Genomic DNA, 23,602 nt, shown 5'->3' with positions numbered 1-23,602 from the left:
GGTTGTCGTGTGGTGAAGCCAGCCTTGCCGACTGAAGGTTTGTGGCGGCTCTCGCATGGGCTGCTTCGCTGCTGAAGAAGAAATCAGCTTTCCCTTTATAAAACTGAGCAGCTGTTATGCTTATAGTTTACCGGTGATAGTATTTGACCTCTCATGATATGCAATGACATTTCCCGAAGAAATGTCTGCAGCAGCTTTGATGACCCCAACCCCAAAGGCATTTGCGCCACGCGGCACAAGACGCCAGCCCTGACACTCCGATTTGCTCCTATGAAATATGGAGAGCGCTTGCTTGCTCCCACGGAGCGTCAATTAAGTAAAGGCGCGCCCTACTTTTCAACGTCTGGTGCAAAGTGACGCTCGATGCACTGGTGCGCCTCGTGGGAAGTTGCACTTTCGGCGAGTGGTGGGCTGCTAGTATATGCCGGCGGGACGTGTATCGCCGTAGAAAGCGCGCTGATAAAATGGGTACATCGTATGGACGCTTATGGGTTACCTCATCTGCTGGCATATTTTATATATTGAAGGATCGATATATCGAACTATTTGCGATCCCGTTCAAGTTCGATATATACGGGATCGACTGCACTCCTTTTCGGTATAAGCTTATACAAGTCCTAAAATATGTATTTTATGTCTCACGCTAGAACGCTACCCTAAATCATTTCAGCGCCCATTAATCACCACCAGCGTTTCGAATTTGAGAGCTGCTGCTTTGACCACTCGGTTACCGACCCAATAACCTCGTTCTGCAAGCGCGCTTCATCGCACGACGCAGGAGAGTGCGGGGAGGTGTACAGAAGCACTACAGCGAGAGCCGCGTAAGAAAGACAAGTGAGAAAAAATTCACTACAACGTGGTTCACATGAATTCCCGCCCATTAGTTACGAGTCCACGAAGTGGGGTACTGTCCGCGATGAGGGAGGAGGATTTCTCCAAATGGCAAACAGACAACACTAAAAGCAAAAACATTCTCCAGTTTCTGGCAGAAAACGAGTTACATGACTTTCTACAAAAAAAAAAAAAAAAAAAAAAGATTGAGGAAGAGAATTTCGATGGCCAGTAGCGTCAGGGAAACGGGGTGGGAAAAAATATTTTGGTGACAATTTTTGGCAAGAGGAGAACAATCTTCCTTTTCGCCACCACCATCATCGCCAAATGCCTCTCAAAAAGTTCCATCGCCTCTTCTTTCCCTCTTTCGGAAAGGCAATCAGAAAAGCCATATGCAATATATGTGCCTTCTGGACAAGTTCCTGTTATCGTTTGTGAGCATTCCTGCTTGTGTTTGCGTTCTGCAAGACTAATGCTAATGCATTTCTATCGCGTGATTTCCACAAACGCACCTTGTTCACTTTTATTTGGTGCAGTTAAAGTTATATTCCAGTAGTGTACATACTCGCGGACAGCTTTCTGCGGTTTTCTTTCCTGCCTAGCAGAAAAGGGAGGGCGGCACGCTTTTGTCACCGTGCCATGACCTGTATTCCGAGAAGGGTGCGCGGTAGACTAACAAAGGGCGAGTTGGAGAGACGGTGTGGCGTCAGGACGGGGGCAAAAGCCCGTCACCTTCTCTTTCCCGCTGGCCTTCGCTGTAGAGTCATAAAATGTCGCCGGCGATAATGGTACGGTCACCAAGAGAGAGGAAACGAGGAGGGGCCGACCTACGCATTAGCCCAGGGCCCCCATTGTTCTCAGCCCAGCCCCGGACAGCGCGCGTCTGGCCGTTTCCCCTCGTTCCTCTGTTGTCAAGTGAACAACTGAGCTGGGCCCGTGTTCCGAGCTGAGGAAGAAAAGCAAAAAGAACAGACCGACACGCACTCCGTCCACGAATGCGTCACCAAGTCAGTCCAGGGTCCGTATTCCGAGTTTACGTCGTTATCGAAGTGTCGCTATCTCCCCGACCTCGAGTCATGTGATTGGTGGAAACGACGGAACATGATGTTGCCACCTCTTCCGGTTCCGTAGTGGTTCCGGCTTTTCGACCAATCAGATCACTCGAGGTCACGTGAGATATAGCGGCAGTTCGATAACGACGCAAACTATGAATACGGGCCCTGGACTGACTTGGTGACGCATTCGTGGGCGGAGTGTGTGTCGGTCTGTTGTTTTAGTTTTTTTTTCTCAGCCCGGCGACGAGGGAAAATGTGAATGCTTTCTATTACCGATATATCTGATAAGCTAGGTCGATGATGTTTACTGAAGGATAGCGATTCCGTATATATTTGAACCGCGGTTTGGCGCTCTTTGAGGCCGCATTTAATTAACCTTCCTTAATGTAGTTAATTGAGCGCAGGTTCATAAAAGTAAAACAAATGACAGGACCCCAGTGCCATTACAAAGCATGCTATACATTGTTTGAAATATTAATCTGTATGCTCCATACATTTTCACCATTTGCATAATGCACTTCACACTGCCTTGTGCAAAAGAGTGCAGGTTTTGTTTGTGGCAATCAGTCCACTTCTGATGTCAACTCAGATCTGCCCCGATGCTGACAAGACCGGATTCACACTCTTCTTGAAAACTACAGCGAGTGCTTTTTTGTCATCATCACAGGTGCCACAAATGCAGTGTAACTAGGCTGAGCACTATGGAGTGTTCATTTTTTGAAAATTTAGTAGATGGTTTACGGTATATATACACAGTATATATACACGTTTGAAATCTTTTTTGGGATAGTTGCTTAATCATGATCATCATCAGCCTGACTATACCCACTGCAGGGCAAATGCCTATCCCATATTCCTCCAGTTAATACGGTCCTATGCTAGCTGCATCCATTACGAACTTCTTATCCTCATCCATCCACCTAATTCTCTGCCGCTCCCTGCTACACTTTCCATCCCTTGGAATCCAGTTTGTTACCCTAAGCGACCATCGGTTATTCTCTCTTCGCACTACATGTCTTGCCCATGATGCAAAGTGTGAAATGCAGCAATTATCACTAAAAAAAAAAGAAAGAAAAGAAGGCACGAAATTATATTGACCTTGGAACAAATGCTATTTACTGTTGATTCTAATAGCTCCGAGCATACTGTTGGCTGTCTTCACTAATCATAATCGGCATTCGGAACCTCTTTACAATACTTAAGACTGATCAGCAATGCTAGTGCATTCCTGTGTGTTGACACACATAATTTTGAGAATGCTCGCTGAACATTAGTCCTTGACAAAGCAAAATTCCAGATGCCTGCGCTATTACTGGCCAGTCACATGCATGCAGTTTCTAAAACAAAGGAAGGTTGACAATAGTACTCATGTACTGGCAGTAACTGGGAAAGAGTTCTTTTGGTTGTAAAACGAGCCTTGGCTGACAAGCTGACTTACACATCTATGCAAATGATCCACTGCTACAGAAACGAAGATGCTAGTGGGTGTGTTTCTGCAGCCGGTACGGTAGAGCCTCAAGTGTCTCCGCCCCTTGGGACTGCTTTTTTTTATCACTCCACTATTAACATAACATTGAGCATTCAAGCCTGGTAACAGCACATTGTCCACTGCTTTTGAGTTCGGCGACATGGGATTTGTGGTCCTGTTAAGTGCCACCACCTCCAAGATGTTGCAAGTCTGTACAGTGCAGAATGCGAGAATATGAAGGTCAGAGTAACTGGACCAGTCTGCCTATACTCCGTTTCATACATCAAGTGCAACACTGCCAAAGTTACAGCTCTTGTTTGCGCTCTCCGCATCCGCGATGAAAAATAGTGCCTGCTCTTGGCGAGAGGAAATAATAGCTATTTTGTCTGAAAGCTCAATACATCTTACATTTGCCACCAACTTCATAAATAGCACCTTTATTAGGGAGAAAGGATCAGATTCGGTGAATTTGTATGTTTTTTATGTCGTTTTCGTTCGTGTCGCATTTTCGCTACCCCGCAACCTTGCCAGCTGTGCCACTAGATGGCGCTGCGGTGCCCTCTGCGCTGCGCATCTTTTTTTGAGAAAATGGTTCTTCGGTACGCATTTTTTTTTTATAAGATCCGCACTGCGAAGATGTTTAGGCATGCGAAGCAAGTTATTGCAAACGTGTATGCTCGGAATAGAGCCTGTTTCTGCAGGAACCACTCGGCCACAAAACGAGCGCGTAATGATATGCCTCCTTTTTTTGTTCTTGCGGACTACTTGAGTAGCTTTCGCTGCGTTGTACCTGATGTATGAATTGGAGTATAGACAAGGACAAAGCAGATTTAACATGCTCAGCTGTCAAAACTGGGAGCAATCGGCACATGTATTAGAAATGACATGTTGGCACCTCCGATGGCCCATGTGCAGTGACACCATATGCTTCTTTTTGTAGAGTGCCTTGTAGAGTCACAAATAACACAGTCACAATAAAATGACTACTTCTTTTCTTTTATTAGAGATGCCATTTGACTGTGCTGCATCACAGGTCTGGCATTCTTTGGAAGAAGTGGACAACTTTCCATATGGTTTTGAATATGCACATCAAACCATGCTCATGGGCAACTAATTAATGTCCTCTGTCAACACTACAGTTGGTGACCGTCCAAAGTGCGCATCAGTGACATGCCACAAGTACAGTATGTCCAGCACACCACACAGTCCTACTTGTGCACAGGCCTTTTCCTATTTACTGGTACTGCGAATTTGCACCAAATGGTGACGCTCCAAGTTGAGATGGGTCCTCCATTTGTGGATTCACTGTAAAAAGAAAAAAGTTAAAGAAAGAAAAAAAAAAAACTGAGTTACAGCCCACGCACATATCACCATCATCATACTTTTGAATACACTACTGTTCCACCCGACCTCCCAAGAACTACGAATTTATATGTGCATTTTTTTTCTTTGGCTCCCTGCAACCCGCAGCTATGTTTTCCTTCCCTTAATATCCATTTGTTTACTTTACCTGACTGCTGAATATTGGGCTTCTGAATATTACATAAGCTTTGCCAGTATATATTTACTTAAAGTCAGTATGAAATGGCACTTGCCGAGGCTAAGGAAGAGTAATAGGTATTGTATCAATCGTTACTCCACTGCAAGAATTTCTGATACCCCCCCCCCCCAATTTATTCCACCCCAGTAAAGGAGAAACGCCAATGAACCAGGAAGAAGAGGTAAATGCAAGTTGGGAAATGTGCCTCGCCAATCATTTGTTGATGTTTCACTTGTGCACGTGGCGGTGGTGCACTGTTCTATCTTGCACATGCCCTAGGTGTTCATGCAGCAACAAAAACAGACGAACTTCACAGCGTTTGCCGGCCAGTACAACATGCTGTCACCATAGCTACAATGTATACCTTCTAGAACAACAGTTCCGAAATATGTCACTATGCGCTGATCAAGCAGTTGAAGTTGAAAAGCATGATTTAAAAAAAAAAAAAAAAAAAAAAAAAAAAAAAAAAAAAAAAAAAAAATCATAAACCACTGGCCCTGTTCCAAGGACTCTATATCTGGTATAAATGCTCAAAAGCATTCATTCTACATACCGAACACATTTGCCAACAATTTTCAAACTTGGTCTCTCTAAGTTCAGCCAGACTAAGATCAACCCGTGCGACTGCTTGCAATGTCTTCTCACCTGGTTTGAATTGCTCTGCTGAGTATCTGGTGAACAAAATTCCTACACCTTCAATCAAGGCCAGCAAAACACCACCTGAAAAGTAACAGTACAACAGACTTGATTAGACAAGAAGTGATACGCTGGTATCATCATATGTGCAACATACATCTTAACACTATGGTGCCTCTGCACAAGAGATCTGAATTTGAATAAAAAAAAGTGACTGCAGTACATCGGGGAAGGCCGTGGTAGAAGCTGGTTTTTAAAGTTTCATTTGAACGACAGTGCTGTGCAGCTGTGTTCCAAGGCACATCGCAAAAAAAGTGATGAAAGCGTGCATCTAAGTGTTTGTACTACTGCTTACATACTGTGTATATTTGTTACCTTCCTTGCAGATTGTCCCTTGCAATATGGAAATGCAGCACTTCTTTTACACTTGGCTTTAGAATCTCCAAACGGTGCTCTAAATACACTAAAACCTCGTTGAAAAGGCTTTCTTTAAATACTGGAAGAAAAAAAGTGTTATCCTGCAAAAAGTATGATCCAAACTGCCTAATTTTGAAAAATTTAACTGCTGATAAGGTAAAAATGCATTTACAATTCAGACTATCACTCCATGAAAGTGTAGATTAGCATTTATAGACATCCAGTATACATAGCTCGTTTTTAAGCTCTCGCAAAATTCATACCATATTTGCGTTGTCTTAAGCGCAGAGGAGCTTTAGTGACCAATCCAGTTCGTAGAAGACAATGACAAGCCGGGATCGCTTTCTTGAGTGTTTCCGGATGCTTCACCCCCTTACACCATAAAGAAATTCAACAAGGTTGATGACTGGGCACGTTGGTATGGGTTCATACTTAACCAGCCAAAAGACGAGACACAGCAAACAGGAGGACAGGACAAGGCTGGACTATCAACTGAATGTTTATGATCGGAAAAAAACAACAAAGACTCCTTCCGAAAAGCTCGCGCACAACCCAACCGGTGGAATGCAAGACATTGGGAAGAAGATGAAAACGAAAATACAAAGCCAATTCAAAGTCAAGGCCTAACTAACGACTTTTCTAAAAGGTCAAATTCCTTACAATGAAAGCTAACAGACGCCTTAGCCACACACTTGTCCTCGGCTTTAGCAATGTAAAATGCTTCAACCAACTCCCTGCAGAGTTGATTACCATTGCTGTAAACTACACCCGTATTATTGAAGTCAGGCGCACAAAGGGACGGGTCATGCTTCGACTTACACTCTCGGGATTGTACATGTAGCGCAAGATTGGAACTCGCCTTCCCTCCCAGAGAATTAGAGTGTTCCGTCAGGCGCACATTTAGACATCTGCCCGTCTGCCCGTAGTAGCACCGGCCACATTCTTTCTGCAGGTGGTGAACTTTTTCTTATGAGACACTGCACAACGAAAACTATCACGAGGTACACTGTCGAGCCCCTTTCTAACTCTAGCACACAAGCCTCCTATCTTGTTTCTCGCTGTAAATACAACGTCAACGTCGTACCCTGCCGCCAGTTTCTTAAGTCGGTGAGAAACGCCGTGGAGGTAAGGTATCGCAGCCACCTTCTTTCGTCGTGTCGTCACACCAACGTCACCCTGCACCGTTTTACTCTTCCTCGATCGCGTTAAAACACGTTCTGACAGACGAGCGAGGTGGATAGTTGGAAAGCCTGCCGCCAACAACTTCGAAATTTGTTTTGAAAAAGCATCTTCGACACGGTGATAGCAAGATTTACGTAATGCGGACTTGATGCATGCGACCGCCAACCCATCCTTTACCAACCTCGAGTGGTCTGATTCAAAGCTAAGCAGAGGCTTCCCTGACCTGGGACTGTAGCTCCAACACACGTGATTGTCTTCAAAGCACAAGTCCAAATCCAGAAACTGTATATGGTGATCTTTTGGAAACTCATACGTAAAAGACAGACCCTGACCTTGCTCTTTGAACATTCGTAACACATCTTGCGCCAAACTATCGAAACCATCCTTATTCAAGAAAATAAGGTAGTCATCAACGTAGCGAAACGCTACTATACCGATGGCGTCCAAACCTGGCTTCAATGCGGTGTCAACTTTAGACAGAAAAATGTCGCTGAGCACAGGAGCTACCTGCGAGCCAATGCATACCCCTGACTTCTGGATGTACGTGCTGCCTTGCCAACAGACGAAAGTGGAACTAAGGTAAAAGGATAACAGCTCCAAGAAACTAGCAACCGATATACCGCACGCATTAATGAATGCCAGTTCATCATTATCAACAGTGATGCAGTCTTGCACACACCTTAGAAGTCCGTTCTGCGGCAAAGAATAAGTCCTCCACATCAATGCTCATTGCAGAGCAGCTACCCGGATCTTGGCGAAGACGCACAAGACGGACATACCTTTCAGGACCATTGTTTCGGAACGTCGAACATGGCAGTACGAGATTTCGGGATTTTTGAAGAAGCATCTAAAGATGTTAAAAGTTAAGGACCCATTTTTGATTCCGAGTTCTTCTAAGGTGCTAGAATTTTAATGGACAGAAATCCGGGTAGCTGCTCTGCAATGAGCATTGATGTGGAGGACTTATATTATTCTTTGCCGCAGAACGGACTTCTAAGGTGTGTGCAAGACTGCATCACTGTTGATAATGATGAACTGGCATTCATTAATGCGTGCGGTATATCGGTTGCTAGTTTCTTGGAGCTGTTATCCTTTTACCTTAGTTCCACTTTCGTCTGTTGGCAAGGCAGCACGTACATCCAGAAGTCAGGGGTATGCATTGGCTCGCAGGTAGCTCCTGTGCTCAGCGACATTTTTCTGTCTAAAGTTGACACCGCATTGAAGCCAGGTTTGGACGCCATCGGTATAGTAGCGTTTCGCTACGTTGATGACTACCTTATTTTCTTGAATAAGGATGGTTTCGATAGTTTGGCGCAAGATGTGTTACGAATGTTCAAAGAGCAAGGTCAGGGTCTGTCTTTTACGTATGAGTTTCCAAAAGATCACCATATACAGTTTCTGGATTTGGACTTGTGCTTTGAAGACAATCACGTGTGTTGGAGCTACAGTCCCAGGTCAGGGAAGCCTCTGCTTAGCTTTGAATCGGACCACTCGAGGTTGGTAAAGGATGGGTTGGCGGTCGCATGCATCAAGTCCGCATTACGTAAATCTTGCTATCACCGTGTCGAAGATGCTTTTTCAAAACAAATTTCGAAGTTGTTGGCGGCAGGCTTTCCAACTATCCATCTCGCTCGTCTGTCAGAACGTGTTTTAACGCAATTGAGGAAGAGTAAAACGGTGCAGGGTGACGACGCGACGAAAGAAGGTGGCTGCGATACCTTACCTCCACGGCATTTCTCACCGACTTAAGAAACTGGCGGCAAGGTACGACGTTGACGTTGTATTTACAGCGAGAAACAAGATAGGAGGCTTGTGTGCTAGAGTTAGAAAGGGGCTCGACAGTGTACCTCGTGATAGTTTTCGTTGTGCAGTGTCTCATAAGAAAAAGTTCACCACCTGCAGAAAGAATGTGGTCTACCGCATTCCGTTGAATTGTGGCCGGTGCTACTACGGGCAGACAGGCAGATGTCTAAATATGCGCCTGACGGAACACTCTAATTCTCTGGGAGGGGCTACATGTGCAATCCCGAGAATGTAAGTCGAAGCATGACCCGTCCCTTTGTGCGTCTGACTTCAATAATACGGGTGTAGTTTACAGCAATGGTAATCAACTCTGCAGGGAGTTGGTTGAGGCATTTTACATTGCTAAAGCCGAGGACAAGTGTGTGGCTAAGGCGTCGGTTAGCCTTCATTGTAAGGAATTTGACCTTTAGAAAAGTCGTTAGTTAGGCCTTGACTTTGAATTGGCTTTGTATTTTCGTCTTCATCTTCTTCCCAATGTCTTGCATTCCACCGGTTGGGTTGTGCGCGAGCTTTTCGGAAGGAGTCTTCGTTGTTTTCTTCCGATCATAAACATTCAGTTGATAGTCCAGCCTTGTCCTGTCCTCCTGTTTGCTGTGTCTCCTCTTTTGGCTGGTTAAGTATGAACCATAAAGAAGCCATTGCAATAGCTTACAGCCACCACATATTTGCTCATGCTGCGTCCCCAGACCCAGCAAGCTCGCATGTAAGCGCATAGTTGTAGTTATCAAATGGTTCACACTCATTCCCCGAAGGTACCGTAAAGAAGCCACTACATTTCTCCTCATGAAGACATGTTTCCCTGGGAATCGGCGCCGCATATGCTGGCTTTCTTTGATGCTTTGCCTACTTGCACTAGGCACTGCTGGAAAGAGCACCCCTGATTGGTTTTTCTGTCACGAGCATTTGTTAGCCATGTCCGGTTGATTGCAAGATCTATTATACGACCACAATTTGTCAAACTTTCCAACGTAGTATTTTGGAAATCATGTTATTAGGGAATGTATTCAAGGAAAAAAAATATTGTAACTCTATAAGAGATGCATTACTGCCTGCGATTCTGAGCGTATGAAACGAGATGAACCGGAAATGTATCAACGAAGTTCTACTACACTGAACATTTAGCAATCTCCCTGTGTTGCTCCTTCCTTCTTCACCAGACAGTGTGCGCCACTGTCTTGCTGGCCCCAGTGCTTCGTCCCTGGGCTACCCCTTTCTATTTCGCCTCAGCGTGCCTTTCATGCATTATTAATATGTCTAGCTGCCTATTCCCCTGCATTTCTAATTCAACAGCCAGTCACTGATATGCCACTTGAGCATTAACAAGTTCTTCATGTGATCTCTCTCCTCTGAGAGTGGAATATTTCATTGGTGGCAGAGCGCTAAACAGTGGACCAAATGCGCCACTGCTAAGAAGTGCAAAATGTGAATCCTTATTGCTTTGCATTGAAATGAGTGCATCATGTCAACCTCACAAGTAGGAAGCTGTTGTCTGCACACTTTCTCAATGCCTGTATTTTATTAAACATTTCCTGCTACGCCCTTCCCTTTCCACATGAGTACTTCATAAAGTGCCGTGCCTTCTCATTCTACAACCTTCAAGATTAAGCTTCTGTTTTCTGAACTGGCCCGCATAAAATGCCAATGCCAAATATTGTCAGTCATTTTTGCTATCGTTACTTTTATTTGCAGCTTTTTCGTTATGTTTTCCTATTTGTTCCTTTTTTTCAGCATTTTCAAAGAATGTTAAACATATTAAACTTCCTCCCTTTTTGTAATGACTTCAGGCCCTTAAGAGAAAATAAATGAAATGAAATAAAATATCAATGTGAAAACCCTAAGAAAGGCACTATAAACACCACATACAAAAAGCTGCAGACATGCATCCTCATAAAATAAGCACCCTCATAAGCTCTGTATTAATGCAAGAAGTAATTTTTGCTAGAAATGAATGACGCATAAAGTATATGTCATGCCAGTTGATGCATCCCATTACACCGAGCACGTTTGCTTCAACCACCTTCCCTGAAAGAACACTAAGGCAAAAATTTTAACTTTCTTTACACCCTGCAATGCGCAGGTATTAAATCTACATTGAGCAAATTGGTTGCCAAGATAGGTGTAGCTTGAGACAGTGTGGCCTAAAAGCTATCCAAAAAATTCCAGAGACCAGCACAATATCATCAATGAAACCTATATTTGCTCTATTTACTGCCAATGCTCTGGATGGCATCTAGCAGGCAGGCACAGGCACACGCATGCACACAACTCAACCGTGAAAAACTATAACTGTACCCTTTAAACCTGATCTTATTTGCACTAAGTCGAACAGAGACTTACCTATAACTGCAGATCCTACCATTGCACCAGCACCATCTGTCAAAATTAAAGCAATAAAAGTTGGTAAAAATGAGCAGAGATCCTAAACACAAATAGAGAGAAATTTGCAGTGAGATGTGCCTGCACAGACAATGTACAATACTCACTTCTAACGGCCAATATAGCTCCTGTGAGTGCACCACTCGTGATCGAATTCCATGGATCTTCCTTTTTGCGAATCTTCACCATGGTGCAGTCTATTGTCGAGAACAAGCCACCCCACACTGCAAAGTTTCCTACAAAGGCGACAGTAGCACTCTAAGTTACTAGCAAAATACAGGTTCACAAAGAGAAAGAGAGAGAAAGAATCTCTCTTCATGCAAAACTTTCCTGCCATGCAAGAAACATTGTAGCAGTTGATTACTCTGCATAATCAAATTGTACAATCATAATATACAGAGACCCTTTCAAATTAAGGCTATTTTGGCTTATCCATCGTAACAATAAGTGTTGTGGATAAAAGCCTCTATGAAGAGCAAAAAGGAGCTCCGTGGGCTAACATGCCCAACATCAAGCAAGTATGACTTGAGACTCAAAACAATAATGGATCAAGCACAAGTTGTCTACTCACCTCCTATGATAGGAGCTCTTTCTTTTATTGCACCTAAACTGCCTAGAAGCCTGCGGTTCACCCCCTAGAAGAAAGGCGACATTCTGTCAGCCAAGGTAATCAGGAACAACTGAGGCACACTAGCAAAGATCTAGATAAAAATAAATTAAGGGTTTACTGCGAAGTAACATGAAGCTTTTTTTTATGCGAAGTGCTATTTGCAAAAAAAAAAAAAAAAAAAATATATGTATATATATATATATATATATATATATATATATATATATATATATATATATATATATATATATATATATATATATATATATATATATAAAAGAAATCTGCTACTGACAAGCACAGTAAAAGAACTAGAAACTTGGAGAGCAGATTAAGGAAGTCTGCAGAACAGGCAGCCTTGAAATTGTATTGCCACCAGAATATGTTAATAATTGCTCAACCCCTTGCTGAGCACAGGTTGACAACACTTTTGTAGTGAATTAGCCCATTGCCAATAACAATGTCATGGGCAGACTGTTCATACAGCTCACAGATGTTTTGTCGCATTATTTTTTCACATATTGTAGATAGGTGGATAATCATTTGGGTAGTAATCTCATGAGGTCGGATTGCATAATGTGACAACACCTGACTAGCCTTAGTCATGCTAGGGGTTGGGGATTGTCTTCTTTTGAGCTTCCTGCTGCATTGCACATCCTAGCATGTCCCAATAAACCTTCACTGACTACACCAGTGGTTTGCTTGTAGAAGAATGAAGAGTCCGAAGGTCGTATGTTCACATCACACTCAGGTCACCAATTTGCAGGCTTAACTTTTAGATGTAGGACGCGGGCATAAAAGAAATGAACGTCATGCACATATTGAGGCGGAGCTTAACTATCGAGCAGTGGTATCATGTACCTCAGCATATTTTTATTGTCCTCTTCACTGTGTGTAGCTGCGTTAAGGCACAGTTAGAGGAGGATGCTACGAGTAAAAGAACCAAATGCTCCCATTAAAACCAATGAGAACCTTCTGACTAATCATACACTCTGCATAGAGAGCATTATCGACTCTCTCTCCGACTGTTCTGCTTTGACTTCGAAGGCCAGACAGGCATCACTCAGAAGTCACAACATCAGAAAAGATGTTTATCCTCTGCCGCAAACTGACAACTACCTCGAATGGCTGCAACATGCCACACATTTTTCATCACTCAATTTACTCAGTGTCTACTATCAAAGGTGGACAAATGTGACCGGGAACCGTCCAGCAGAAAATTGGCACCGTGCTTTCCGTTCTAAAATGGCACTCCTGCCTCATGTAGCTGCGCAATGTTTTTTCTCCTACACTATCAGAGCACCAGAGGTACTCCCACACTATTTCCGAAGCCATTTGTTCAGCTGACATAGGTTATGAGACTGAGCGGCACAAGTCCCTCAAAAAACAACTTCTTGCCAGACTCAAACAAATGGACACAATGAATGTCGCAAGAAAATGATCACCGCCATGATTTCAGCATATGTAAGTGCGGATCATCGGAATTGGGATGTCATTCTCCGTTAACACACCTTTGCATATATAAAACATCATTTCGTAAGCAAATCCAACTACTGCTGAGCTCCATGAAATGACACGCTTCACTCAGTTTGTTTTAGTGCATGGTTACGAAGTCCAAGCCATGCTTGATACAATGTGGCTTCCTAATAGTCCCAACTCTGTCACGGGCGCTCGGCACTTGCTCGGCAGAAAAGCCGGCCCTAGCAAGAAGATTCTGACCGCTATAACCATCCTCCATAACAATGTGATTTACCAGCTTGGCAAACAAGTCTTTGTTTGGAGCCCAAACCATACGAGATGATGCTCTGAACAGGTTCTTCGCTAATATGAGGTTCTCCACAAGCTCTAAACATCTGACGTCCAAAGTTATTCACGTTGCAAGGATGAATTCTGCGCCCGGTTGTCCATCACTCGATTCTACACCAGGCACTTGCTGCCTAGTGCATCCTAGTATGTCTCAGTAAACCTTCCCTGACTATGTCAAAGGTTTGTCGGTGATAATATTTACAAAGCAGATCAAATGTGTTACCGATGTCCTGACTTACCGATGGTGCATTTCTGAAGCCTTTTATACTCTGGAATACAGCACCACCAATGGCGCCCATTGTGAAAGCGCCACCGCAGTCGTCTACAATGCGCCATGGGCTGGAAAAGAAGATATAACATGCTTTCAATATGCAATAATGTGACAGAAGACTGAATATGTATCAGGCCATAATGACTTTACCCTTGAATGATTTCATGCAGTCAAACAGTTACTGACCAGTATAATGCCCCAGTCCTAATCATGTCATTCAGGAATTGTGGTGTTTGTGACACGCTTGTAGTAAATGCTAATTATTAACCTCGGCTCAATGTCCAGATATATTTGACCATGACTGATGCATAGGCAATTATTGCAATGTAGTGGAAAAATAATGATGTAGTAAGGCATACATATTAATAAATAAAATGCATTGTTGTTATAAATATTACATGCTTTTTTTTTTTTTTTTTCAGGAAAAGAGCTGCTGCCAACCAATGGAAAGAAGGCAAGCTTAAAAAAAAAAAAAATAATGGGGACCATTCACTTGGAAAGAACATCTACCTCTTTGCACACTGCCAAAGCCTCAATGTGCCCATTTTACTGTCCATTTTAGCATACAGTGTTAGAACCAAAAGGGGCATTCTTTTTTGTTGTTTCACAAGCACGAATTGCAATGCTCGCCTAGGTGGCTGCAATATGACTAAATGTCAGGCTGGTTTCCTCAGAAGTGAAGCCTCAAGAAACTCGAAAGCTAATCGGCGCTGAATCAGAGGTGCCCTGGTTATGCAGCCGAACTCCAGTCCCCTTGGCCTTTTTCTGTCCTAAGAAAGGTAGCTAAGCTTGAGACAAGGTGAACACCATGTGGAACGGGAATTAACGACTCAATTTGTGACCTTGGATGAATGTGGTCATTTGAACATGTTCAGGCAAACAATATTGTTGTCACGAATGTTTAACTGACTGAGGGATCCACATAAATGTTTCGATTCTGAAAGCGGCCACCTGCCGCGAGTGACATCGCTAAGAGGCGATGCGCAGTCGAGCAGATCATGCTGGCAAAAAAAACATAGTTTAACACATTTCCACGATCTAGTTACGCATCCCGTACAGTGCCCGTAGCCAGGTTTGTGCCAAGAAGTATCTAGTCAAAGCCTAGCAAAAGCTCAGCGGAGAAAATTTAATGAATGCCTTCTATGAGTTAGAAGGCCACACACTGCCTACCATGATGCAACAGCACAGCAGCCGGTCTCCTTGAGTGAAATACCCTTTGTTCTGAAAGCAGACGTGCGGCTACAACAGTTCCTGACTGCTGACTGAAGTGTACCTTTTAACAAAACATTATCTGCTACACTGTTGCGAGATTAATCGGTAAAAAATCCCCCTTACCATGGTTCACGTGCGTATTCTTCCATGTTGTTTTTTGGAGGAGGGGGAGGAGGAAGAAATTAGCCAGACCGCCAGACTGTACTTAAACTGAAAGAGTAGAAAAATGTTGTGGTTGTATGACATTAAGTTGCATAATTGTATTAAGTTACACCATAAAAAGTTTGCGCTAAATTATTGAACAAGGCACTTTAGCTATTTTTATGAGTTTGTTTCAAGAGAATGACTAGCCACGGCCGGCGTTGCTGCGACCCGGTTGGAATAAGCTAGAAGCTTGGCGCAACCGGGTGAAAATAAGCAAATCGTTATTGCAACCCATGGATTGGCTTGGCTTTGTTTATTACTTTCGGATTGGTGTTTTTGCAGGAAAGCCCAAGGCAGATCACATGTCGTGTGTTTGTAAACGACGTTTGGAATGTGTGGTCGTGTGAATCGCGATTTTTGCGCCGTGCACATTTCGTGCCTCAGTGCTCATCTTGCAGTTTCTTCATGGATTACGTTAGTAACGACAGAGGCGATAGACGCATTAGAGGCTTCATGCATCCACAGAAGTTGAAAGAGTGCTCCTACCTGCGGACCCCGTTGGTCTCTCCGTTCATTCTGCAACAAATCATATTTGCGTGTTGCCTTACGAACAGGGCGTCTTGGATTTATTTTTGAAGCATGAATGGTGCACAGTGTGGCATAGTAGAAACCAAGAGCGTATGTAAAAGGCCTGTGTATGGGGATCGTGATTTGGTTTGTGCTGCCATGGAAGAAGAATATTCTCAATGTGTAGGTGGTCTTGGCTTTCGTTTTGAAGGTTGCGGTGTTTATGTAATCACCGTATGTGATCGCTTGACTGATTCTGGAAGGGTGTTTATGTGCTCTTTCTTTTGCAGTGCCGGACACTCCAGATAAAACGGGTCTTTTCGAAGCTGCTAGCAGTTTTCCCAAAACTGCCTTAGCGAAAGGACACTTCTATTTCGCGTTATTCACGAGGTGTGCGCGTTCGTGTAGTGTGCAAGAGTGTGTAAAAAATATTTAGCATTCACCCGTTCCTACGTTCCCTGAATCGCACAGGGTATAGGCACTAATATGGAGCCGAAATGGTGCATTTCGCCCTCAATATATCCCAATATTAACTTCGAAAAAAATATCCAGCAGGTTCGGTACTCGATTTTCTTTTACCGCTTTTCCCAAGTTGCGTCGCCTGTCTGCGCGCATTTTTCACGTTGCCCGCATTCTGCTGAAGCTGCCTGAATTGAACAAACCTCTATCCACTAGTTTGATTCAAGGCTTTCTGACCGACCGCGCGCGGTTTGTTACTGCTAATACCCAGTCTTCTTTCTCAAAGTTTTCTTTCAGCTATGTGTTCCACAAAGCACTGTCCCTTACTCTTAACGATCTCCCTTCAGTAACTTCTACCATCCACATTTTAGTTGATGACTGTGTACTTCGCTGCTCTGTAACCAACTCGTCCGACGCTTCTGCCTTATATCAATATCTAATTCGCATACAATAGTGATGTGCTATGTGGCCTCCGTCCCTGAGAAGCTTTAAACTGTTGATTTCTTCTCACCACTGCCAAAACAACACATCCTACTTGTTGTAGCCGCGGCGAGCGAAGCAGAGGCAGAGCGACTAAGCAACATGTTTATTCGGCATGCTGGGCCGTACAGATTAAGAGACCCGCACGAGCGATCTGCGCGCTGACTTCTTAACAAGTGCCACGCTCCCCCTCTCGGCGTTGCCATTCACACACGTCACAGCATCACGTGACACTACATACCAATCGCGCACAATGCGATCACATGATACTTCACTACTTACAAAATTAACACTAGTACTACTTTTTCAAAGAATTCGTTTAAGTACCTTGGTGGTCACCTCACTAATGGCTTAACATTGTCTTGCCTTGTAAGCCATGTAACTAATTACTCTAATAGAACTGTTGGATACCTCTATCGTAACCTACCCATGGCTGGCACCTTCTTGTGTAAAATTACTAGATTACAAAACCCTTGTGTGATCACAACTTTAATATACCAATCATATAGTTGATCCACACTACTGTAACTTTACTGAACCTTATGAGCCTGTTAAAAACCATGCCACCAGTTTCATTCCCTCGAATACTCCTTCAGCATCTCTGCCATGAAATCTCTGTTACAGTCTCTGTTCTAGTCACTGTACTTCATGCCCCTGCCTTTATCACAAGCTTTTCATACAAGACCTCATGGCAGTCGTCTCGGCTAACCTGTGTATAGAACACCTCGCACAGGTCATCGTAAAAGTGGCGTTTCACTGCATGCCCACACAACTACATTTCATGAGTCATTTTTCGCAAGCACTGTTCACAACTGGAATCATCCGTCATCAGTGATCCTGTAAGCTTCAGTACTGCCATCGAAGAACCTGTCTAATCATAGCCATGTATACCACCAGCCTGTCGCCATTTATCATTGTAAAGTCTTGCATTAGGACCTCTGAGGTATCAATAAACACATAAGTAAAAGCATGGTTGATAAAGATTCCTTACAATATGGGAACTGTGATTATGTTCGGCAGGAATATATATATATGTAACTGGATCATGTTGAACAGTGTTAAGCTTGAGCTTGGCACAATTGTCTTTCCTGTGATATTGAACTTAGAAATTAGGATACTGAGTGATAACACTGACATGGTGGCTTGCCTTTTGAACTTAGAATGAACTTAGAATTTAGAATTTGATTGCAGTATTCCTTTCTTTGCATTCATCCTAAATGCAGGGGTGGAAGTGCTGCTCCATTTGCTTCATTCTGCTCCAGTCTGCTTTCCCTGCTCCAAAATTGCTCCAATTCGACTGCATCAATGTTGTGACATTAAATTTAGTGGAGCACGGTTTTGCCGCAGAGTGGGCCATTACTGGTATTGACAGCAAGAACCGCAATCCGAGAAAATTAAGTTAAGCGACTATGAGAAGCGCAGCTGGGCAATGGTCTGTTATGAGTTCTGTATACAGGGTATGTGGTTGGTGTAGTCAAAACGATGGCAGCACACCGGTAGCAGAGGTGTAATGCATCTCACCCGAGCCTAATATGTATAAAATTTTAATATACTAGAAAAGTATGCAGCATAATGTTTGCTTATAAGCAAATTTGAGGAATTCGTTACGGAAAATGTTCTGTGCTCTTGATATAGCACCTACTTCCGGCCTTTTGAATCGCCTGTGGTGAGGGAAATGAGATCAGCGAGTGAAGCAGGCGCACCAGACTACTACGAGGTAGCGAAGCACTGGAAGTTGTAGACGAATATGTTTACTTAGGACAGGTAGTAACCGCAGATCTAGATCATGAAAGGGAAATAACTAGAAGAATAAGATTGGGATGGAGTGCATTTGGTAAGTATTCTGAGATTATGACTAGTATCTTAGCGGTATTGCTCAAGAGGAAGGTATACAGCAGTTGCATCTTACACTTACTCATCTATGGAGCTGAAACATGGAGGCTAACGGAAAGGGTTCTATTTAAGTTGAGGACAACGCAGATGACTATGGAATGAAAAATGGTAGGTGTAACGTTAAAAAATAGGAAGCACATAGAGTGAGTTAGAGAAATAACTTGAGTTAATTGCATTCTAGTGGAAATCAAGAAGATGAAATGGGCATGGGCAGGGCGTGTAATGCGTAGAGAGGACAACCGATGTTCGCTTAGGGTAATAAACGATTCCAAGGGAAGCAAATCGTCGCAGGGGACAGCAGAAAGTTGGGTGAGCGGATGAGGTTGAAAAGTTTGCAGGAGTAAAGTGGATGCAGCTAGCACAGGTAGAGGAGTATGGGAGAGGCCTTCACCCTGCAGTTGGTATAGTCTGGCCGATGATGACTACGAGCCATTGGAAACTTGGCCAGCTGCAATGAACTACACGGTTTGTTTGTAGCGATTCTGCTGTGAATACAAGCAGGTGCTTCACCATCTAGCCTGTCATGCCTACGACAGACAAAAGCACACTTGGAGCTCTTATGGAGGTGATGCCACTTAGGTGCCAGTCACTAAATGTGTTTTCAAAAGTGTTGGAAAGTCATACAGGGCCTATCGCCAGTGTGCTAAAACTAAGATAGTTCAAGCAATAATTTGAGCAGCCACAGAGGGCCATAAAGTAATGAATTTGAAGGGGAAAAAGGCTATACTTAAAGTGCCACCTATCTTCCCTGAAGGCGTTACTGGCCAGTACCCAGAAATTTATCGGCACAGGCGCAGGATCAAAAAGAATATGCACAAGATAGAAAGCAGAAATGTACTGTTCATTGATGTGAACTTCGAACTAGTGGCAATACTTGAGTGCATCAAGGTGGTGAAGTCCACCTTTGAATCTTACAAAACAGTATAAATCTCTTAGTTAAACGATCTTCAATTATGAAGTGTAGAAGGCAGCATTCCATTTGCTGCTATTTAACCCTTTGACTGGTTTTGCCGTACAGGTGCTGCGGCTGTATGCCGTCCCGCGGCGTTTTCGCAGTACGGGTATTGCGCTAAACGCATAGCGTTTGAAATAGTTCGACACTGGAGGTGATTTTTTTTTTTTTCGAAATATTCGGCAGTCAGAGTTAAGTGAGGAAGCTAGAATTCTATTATTAAAAGCGAGTCTAGAATCTTGCTCCAAGACATAATGTGATTGCTCCAAAACTCTCGTTTTATTGCTTCAAAGCTGCTCCGAAGTTACTTTATTACTGCTCCCTGAGCTGTTCTAAAATGCTTGAGCCTGCTTCCACCTGTGTAAATATATTTACTTTCTTCCTCTATACGGCGCTTCAACCAAGAAAAAGCTCGGTTATAATTTCTTTTCCGTGTTTTTTTGTTTGTGTGACTAAACTATTTAAACTAATATTCTGCCTTGAGGTCTAAACCAACTTAATAATCTCCTTAATAATAAGTAAAGCATATAAGCAGAAGGAGCGATCACTTTCACTTTGACATTAGATGTTGCAGAAAGTCAAGTTCATCATGGTTGACAGCAAAGTCTTGTTCGTTGTAATAAATTTATGACTGTATCAATACTTGTGCATGTTACTATTGGAATGAGGTCTTTGAGATTGAGATATATGTGGTCAGAGGTAGGGAGATGAACACAGCACCGACTGTCAACTGAGGTTTATTGGAAAACGGAGGAATTTATGCACATTTTCATAACATGTGACTCAGCCGAAGTCAAAACGTCATATACACATATACCGGTTTTCTCTCCTAACAAAGCACTGACAAAAAAATAAATAAATAACAATAAACAAGAAATCACAAAAATCCAAAACACAAGTGAAGTAGTATACACCATGACCAAGCACATGCCTCACCGCTAAACATTCGATGAAGACAAATGAAAAAGCCAGGTTGAGCTGTATATGGGCTTCTGTTGTCAAAATGTAAAGTATGAATGAGCAGGATTAAGTCGTGTCGTTAGCCTTAAAAACCACCAGATATAGAACCGGAAACTGCCATACAAGAAAAGATATAACAATACTAAGCGTTTTGAGTAAACCTACGCTACTTACAGGATCTCAAGTTCTTTTTCACTGAGCATTATTGAAGGTGCACTGACGCACAAGCCCTTTTTCTGTTTGATGACTCTTGCCTCCAGAATCTCTCTTGTAATCTGCTTGTTGCTTCTACCAATAATCTTTGTTTTGTGAAGCCCAGTGCTTAAAGTCTGGCTCAATCGGAGGGGGTCTGTACTGATTCGAGCATTGGTGGAAAGGGAAATAAAGAAAGAAAGTGGCTGGTTGCCTGTTTTGCAAATCGTTTTATACAAAGGGGAGAAATCATTATTTTTCTCCATCTCTGGTTTTTATTAATACTCAATGTGAAACTGTTGAAACGATAGAGAAGAAATCTTCCAATTACACCACTGACAAGAACAAAACAATGATTACTTGGTTTGTATTCTTACAGTCCTCATGCTTGAATTCAAGCTTTTGGGGATCTCAGACCCCTCTTAAATATTACGGGGGGGGTCTCTGACACACCCCCTGGCTTTAAGCCCTGTAGAAGCCAGGGCATACAACCTGTGCACCTGCTGCAGTGCAAATCAACGTTTCCTTCGCAGATGTTTCTTTTTTGCAAGTTTTTCATAGGTATAATTGTGTTCTCAGAGCCATTCATTGAGGCATCTACCCGTTTGTCTAATGTAACATTTCCCACAGCTTAGTGGGATCTCGTACACCACACCTGTGCTGCAGGGTACAAATAAAGTCTGGTGTTTTATGCTACATGCGCGTTGCTGCACACCACAAGTTTGAGTGATCCTACAAAGCTTCAATAACTTTTCCGAAGCTGTAAAAACTACTTCGATATTTACTTTTTTGCCTATTCGTTTCAAATCATGCGATATGCTGTGCAGATAGGGTATTGCAACCAGATTTTGTTGTTGTATTCTGTCCGCTGTGTTAGGCATAGCTTCCTTGCCGTTTGTTTTCATTTTTTTATAGGTTCCTTCAGCAACTGAGATGACACCATGTTCCGGATAGCCGGCTTCTTTCAACCTGTCAATTTGATGAATGAAGCTGCTTTCCAGGCATTTTCGAGATTATCTCATTCTTCTTTTGACACCTCTTCCTTTCTTCTGTCACTAAATTTCATGTCAAACGTAAAATGGGAACAAATTTTCTCACCATCCCGGCACATTTCATTTTCCTCACTTTTGTTTCCAGACCTGGTGGGCTTGGCTAGTCTTGCATCAGCTGACGGACTGGTTGGCTTTGGTGATCCGTACTCGGGACATTCTCGGTGCCTAATACTCCGTGTCATTAAAGTTTCTTCCTCCTTCTCCCAGCGCATTTCTTTCTTTACCGTTTCCACCTAAAGCATCTTGTCCCAACTATATCTCATTTGCATTAACCTAGAACACTGCTTTTCCTTTTCACCATTGCCATTCAGTCCCCCATTCATCTTGACTCTCCTTCTTTTAATTGGTGTACCTGGCTGGAGTCCTCCATGTCGAAGTGACAGATGGCCCTGGCTCTATAAGTTGCAAACCTCTTTGGCACTCATTTTTGTAGCCAAATAAAGTTTATTACTACTACTTCTACTAGGTCTTGAAGTGCAGTTTAAAGAGTTGAGGAAAGGTCTACAGGAACCAGCATAGCTGAGAGCGAAACTTAAAAAACACAATTAGACCTTAAACTTGGGTCGTTTTATTTTGCAGTTCATAACTTATATTTTGGATAGTTCCAATGAAGCTCTGAATGGTCGCTTTTGATCGTGCTTCTCTTAACATTTCTAACTGAAGGTATGAATGCATTCTAGAAAAGAAAGCAAAAGCCTTCAGGGCTAGGCTTTTTTTGTGCTAAGTGTTAAAATTTTTTATAAAAATTTGGCATTGGCAGAACAGCCAACTTGAGTATTAAATTTGGGTAAAATGAATTCTGCTTTAACCATACACTCTAAAATTGCCCAGTACTCTTGCTGAATTTTGGGGGTGCTATTAAAATCACTTGTTTTGACATTTCAAAAGCCTTTTTCTGTTTCTTCTTTGGCTGCATATACTGCAGCTAAGTCTCTTGATTTTAAGCGAGTATCTCAATTTTAAGGCACTTTTGATGACTCAGTACTCGTGCCTTTTCCTTTCTTAGAAATTTTTGCCTCAAATTCAAGTTAGTTTTTTATTTCGTACAAAGAGGAAGCAGCCACAGTTAAACAATTACTGTAAGTGTCTTGATGAGCTGGCCCATCAGGTGATGAGAAATGCTTTGTATATACGGATTCACTAAATGAGAAGCATGGGCATGTTCAACTCAAATAAAATTAGCTACCTTTTCTTAATCTTCAAAAAGCATTTGATACAGTGACCCTTAAGATTTTAACTGCCAAACTGAACTACTTAATTGTCTTCTGCTGTCCATTTATTGCTATTCTTATGAATTTTTGCATCAGATTAAACAACCAAATCAAACCTGGTGATAATGTATCAGTAAAGGGGGTTGTAAAGGGTGGGGTTTATTCCATCTCCCATACTTTTTTTCCTTAATTTAATAACACAAGCCCCAAAATTTAAACTTCCACGAGTTTGTCCTTCTAGAATGAACAAATTGTGTTCTGAATGCAGTTTCAGTGAATAAGAATCTTTTGGCACCATGCAGGGGGTCATGCCAACGCCCATGTCAGTATCTATATCAGTGTAAACTTTCCCAAAACATAATTCTGTTGGCGTATTTAGCGCAAGAAATTTTTATGCGCAGGCTAAATTGAAACCACTGTGATGATCGAGCGCGTGCCTGGCCATAACCTCCTCTATTTTTTTTTCGAAGAAATAGAGGAGGCTA

The 23,602-nt window shown here is 42.7% G+C and overlaps 1 protein-coding gene and 1 long non-coding RNA gene across 2 annotated transcripts; one reads left to right on the top strand and one right to left on the bottom strand.

Moving 5' to 3' along the window:
- Positions 1-4,334: 4,334 nt before the first annotated feature.
- On the bottom strand, positions 4,335-15,429 carry LOC146207530 (mitochondrial import inner membrane translocase subunit Tim17-A-like). The gene is made up of 7 exons (XM_084588277.1): positions 15,331-15,429; positions 13,964-14,063; positions 11,880-11,943; positions 11,416-11,544; positions 11,270-11,305; positions 5,540-5,614; positions 4,335-4,659 (listed from the first exon to the last, which is right to left on the bottom strand). Exons 1-7 carry the CDS (start codon positions 15,354-15,356, stop codon positions 4,589-4,591), a joined length of 501 nt encoding a protein of 166 aa, XP_084444403.1. The 5' UTR covers positions 15,357-15,429; the 3' UTR covers positions 4,335-4,588.
- A 197-nt stretch (positions 15,430-15,626) lies between these two features.
- Positions 15,627-17,827, top strand: LOC146207529 (uncharacterized). The gene is made up of 2 exons (XR_014703730.1): positions 15,627-16,101; positions 16,209-17,827. It is a non-coding gene; the product is annotated as an uncharacterized LOC146207529 (long non-coding RNA).
- The last annotated feature ends 5,775 nt before the right edge of the window (positions 17,828-23,602 follow it).

This window comes from Amblyomma maculatum, chromosome 1 (assembly GCF_055883805.1).
Source record: "Amblyomma maculatum isolate TAMU_Amacu chromosome 1, ASM5588380v1, whole genome shotgun sequence".
Taxonomy (NCBI): Eukaryota; Metazoa; Arthropoda; class Arachnida; order Ixodida; family Ixodidae; genus Amblyomma; species Amblyomma maculatum.
The sequence above is the reverse complement of the archived record's forward strand: the minus strand, read 5'-3'. Positions and strand labels throughout refer to the sequence as shown.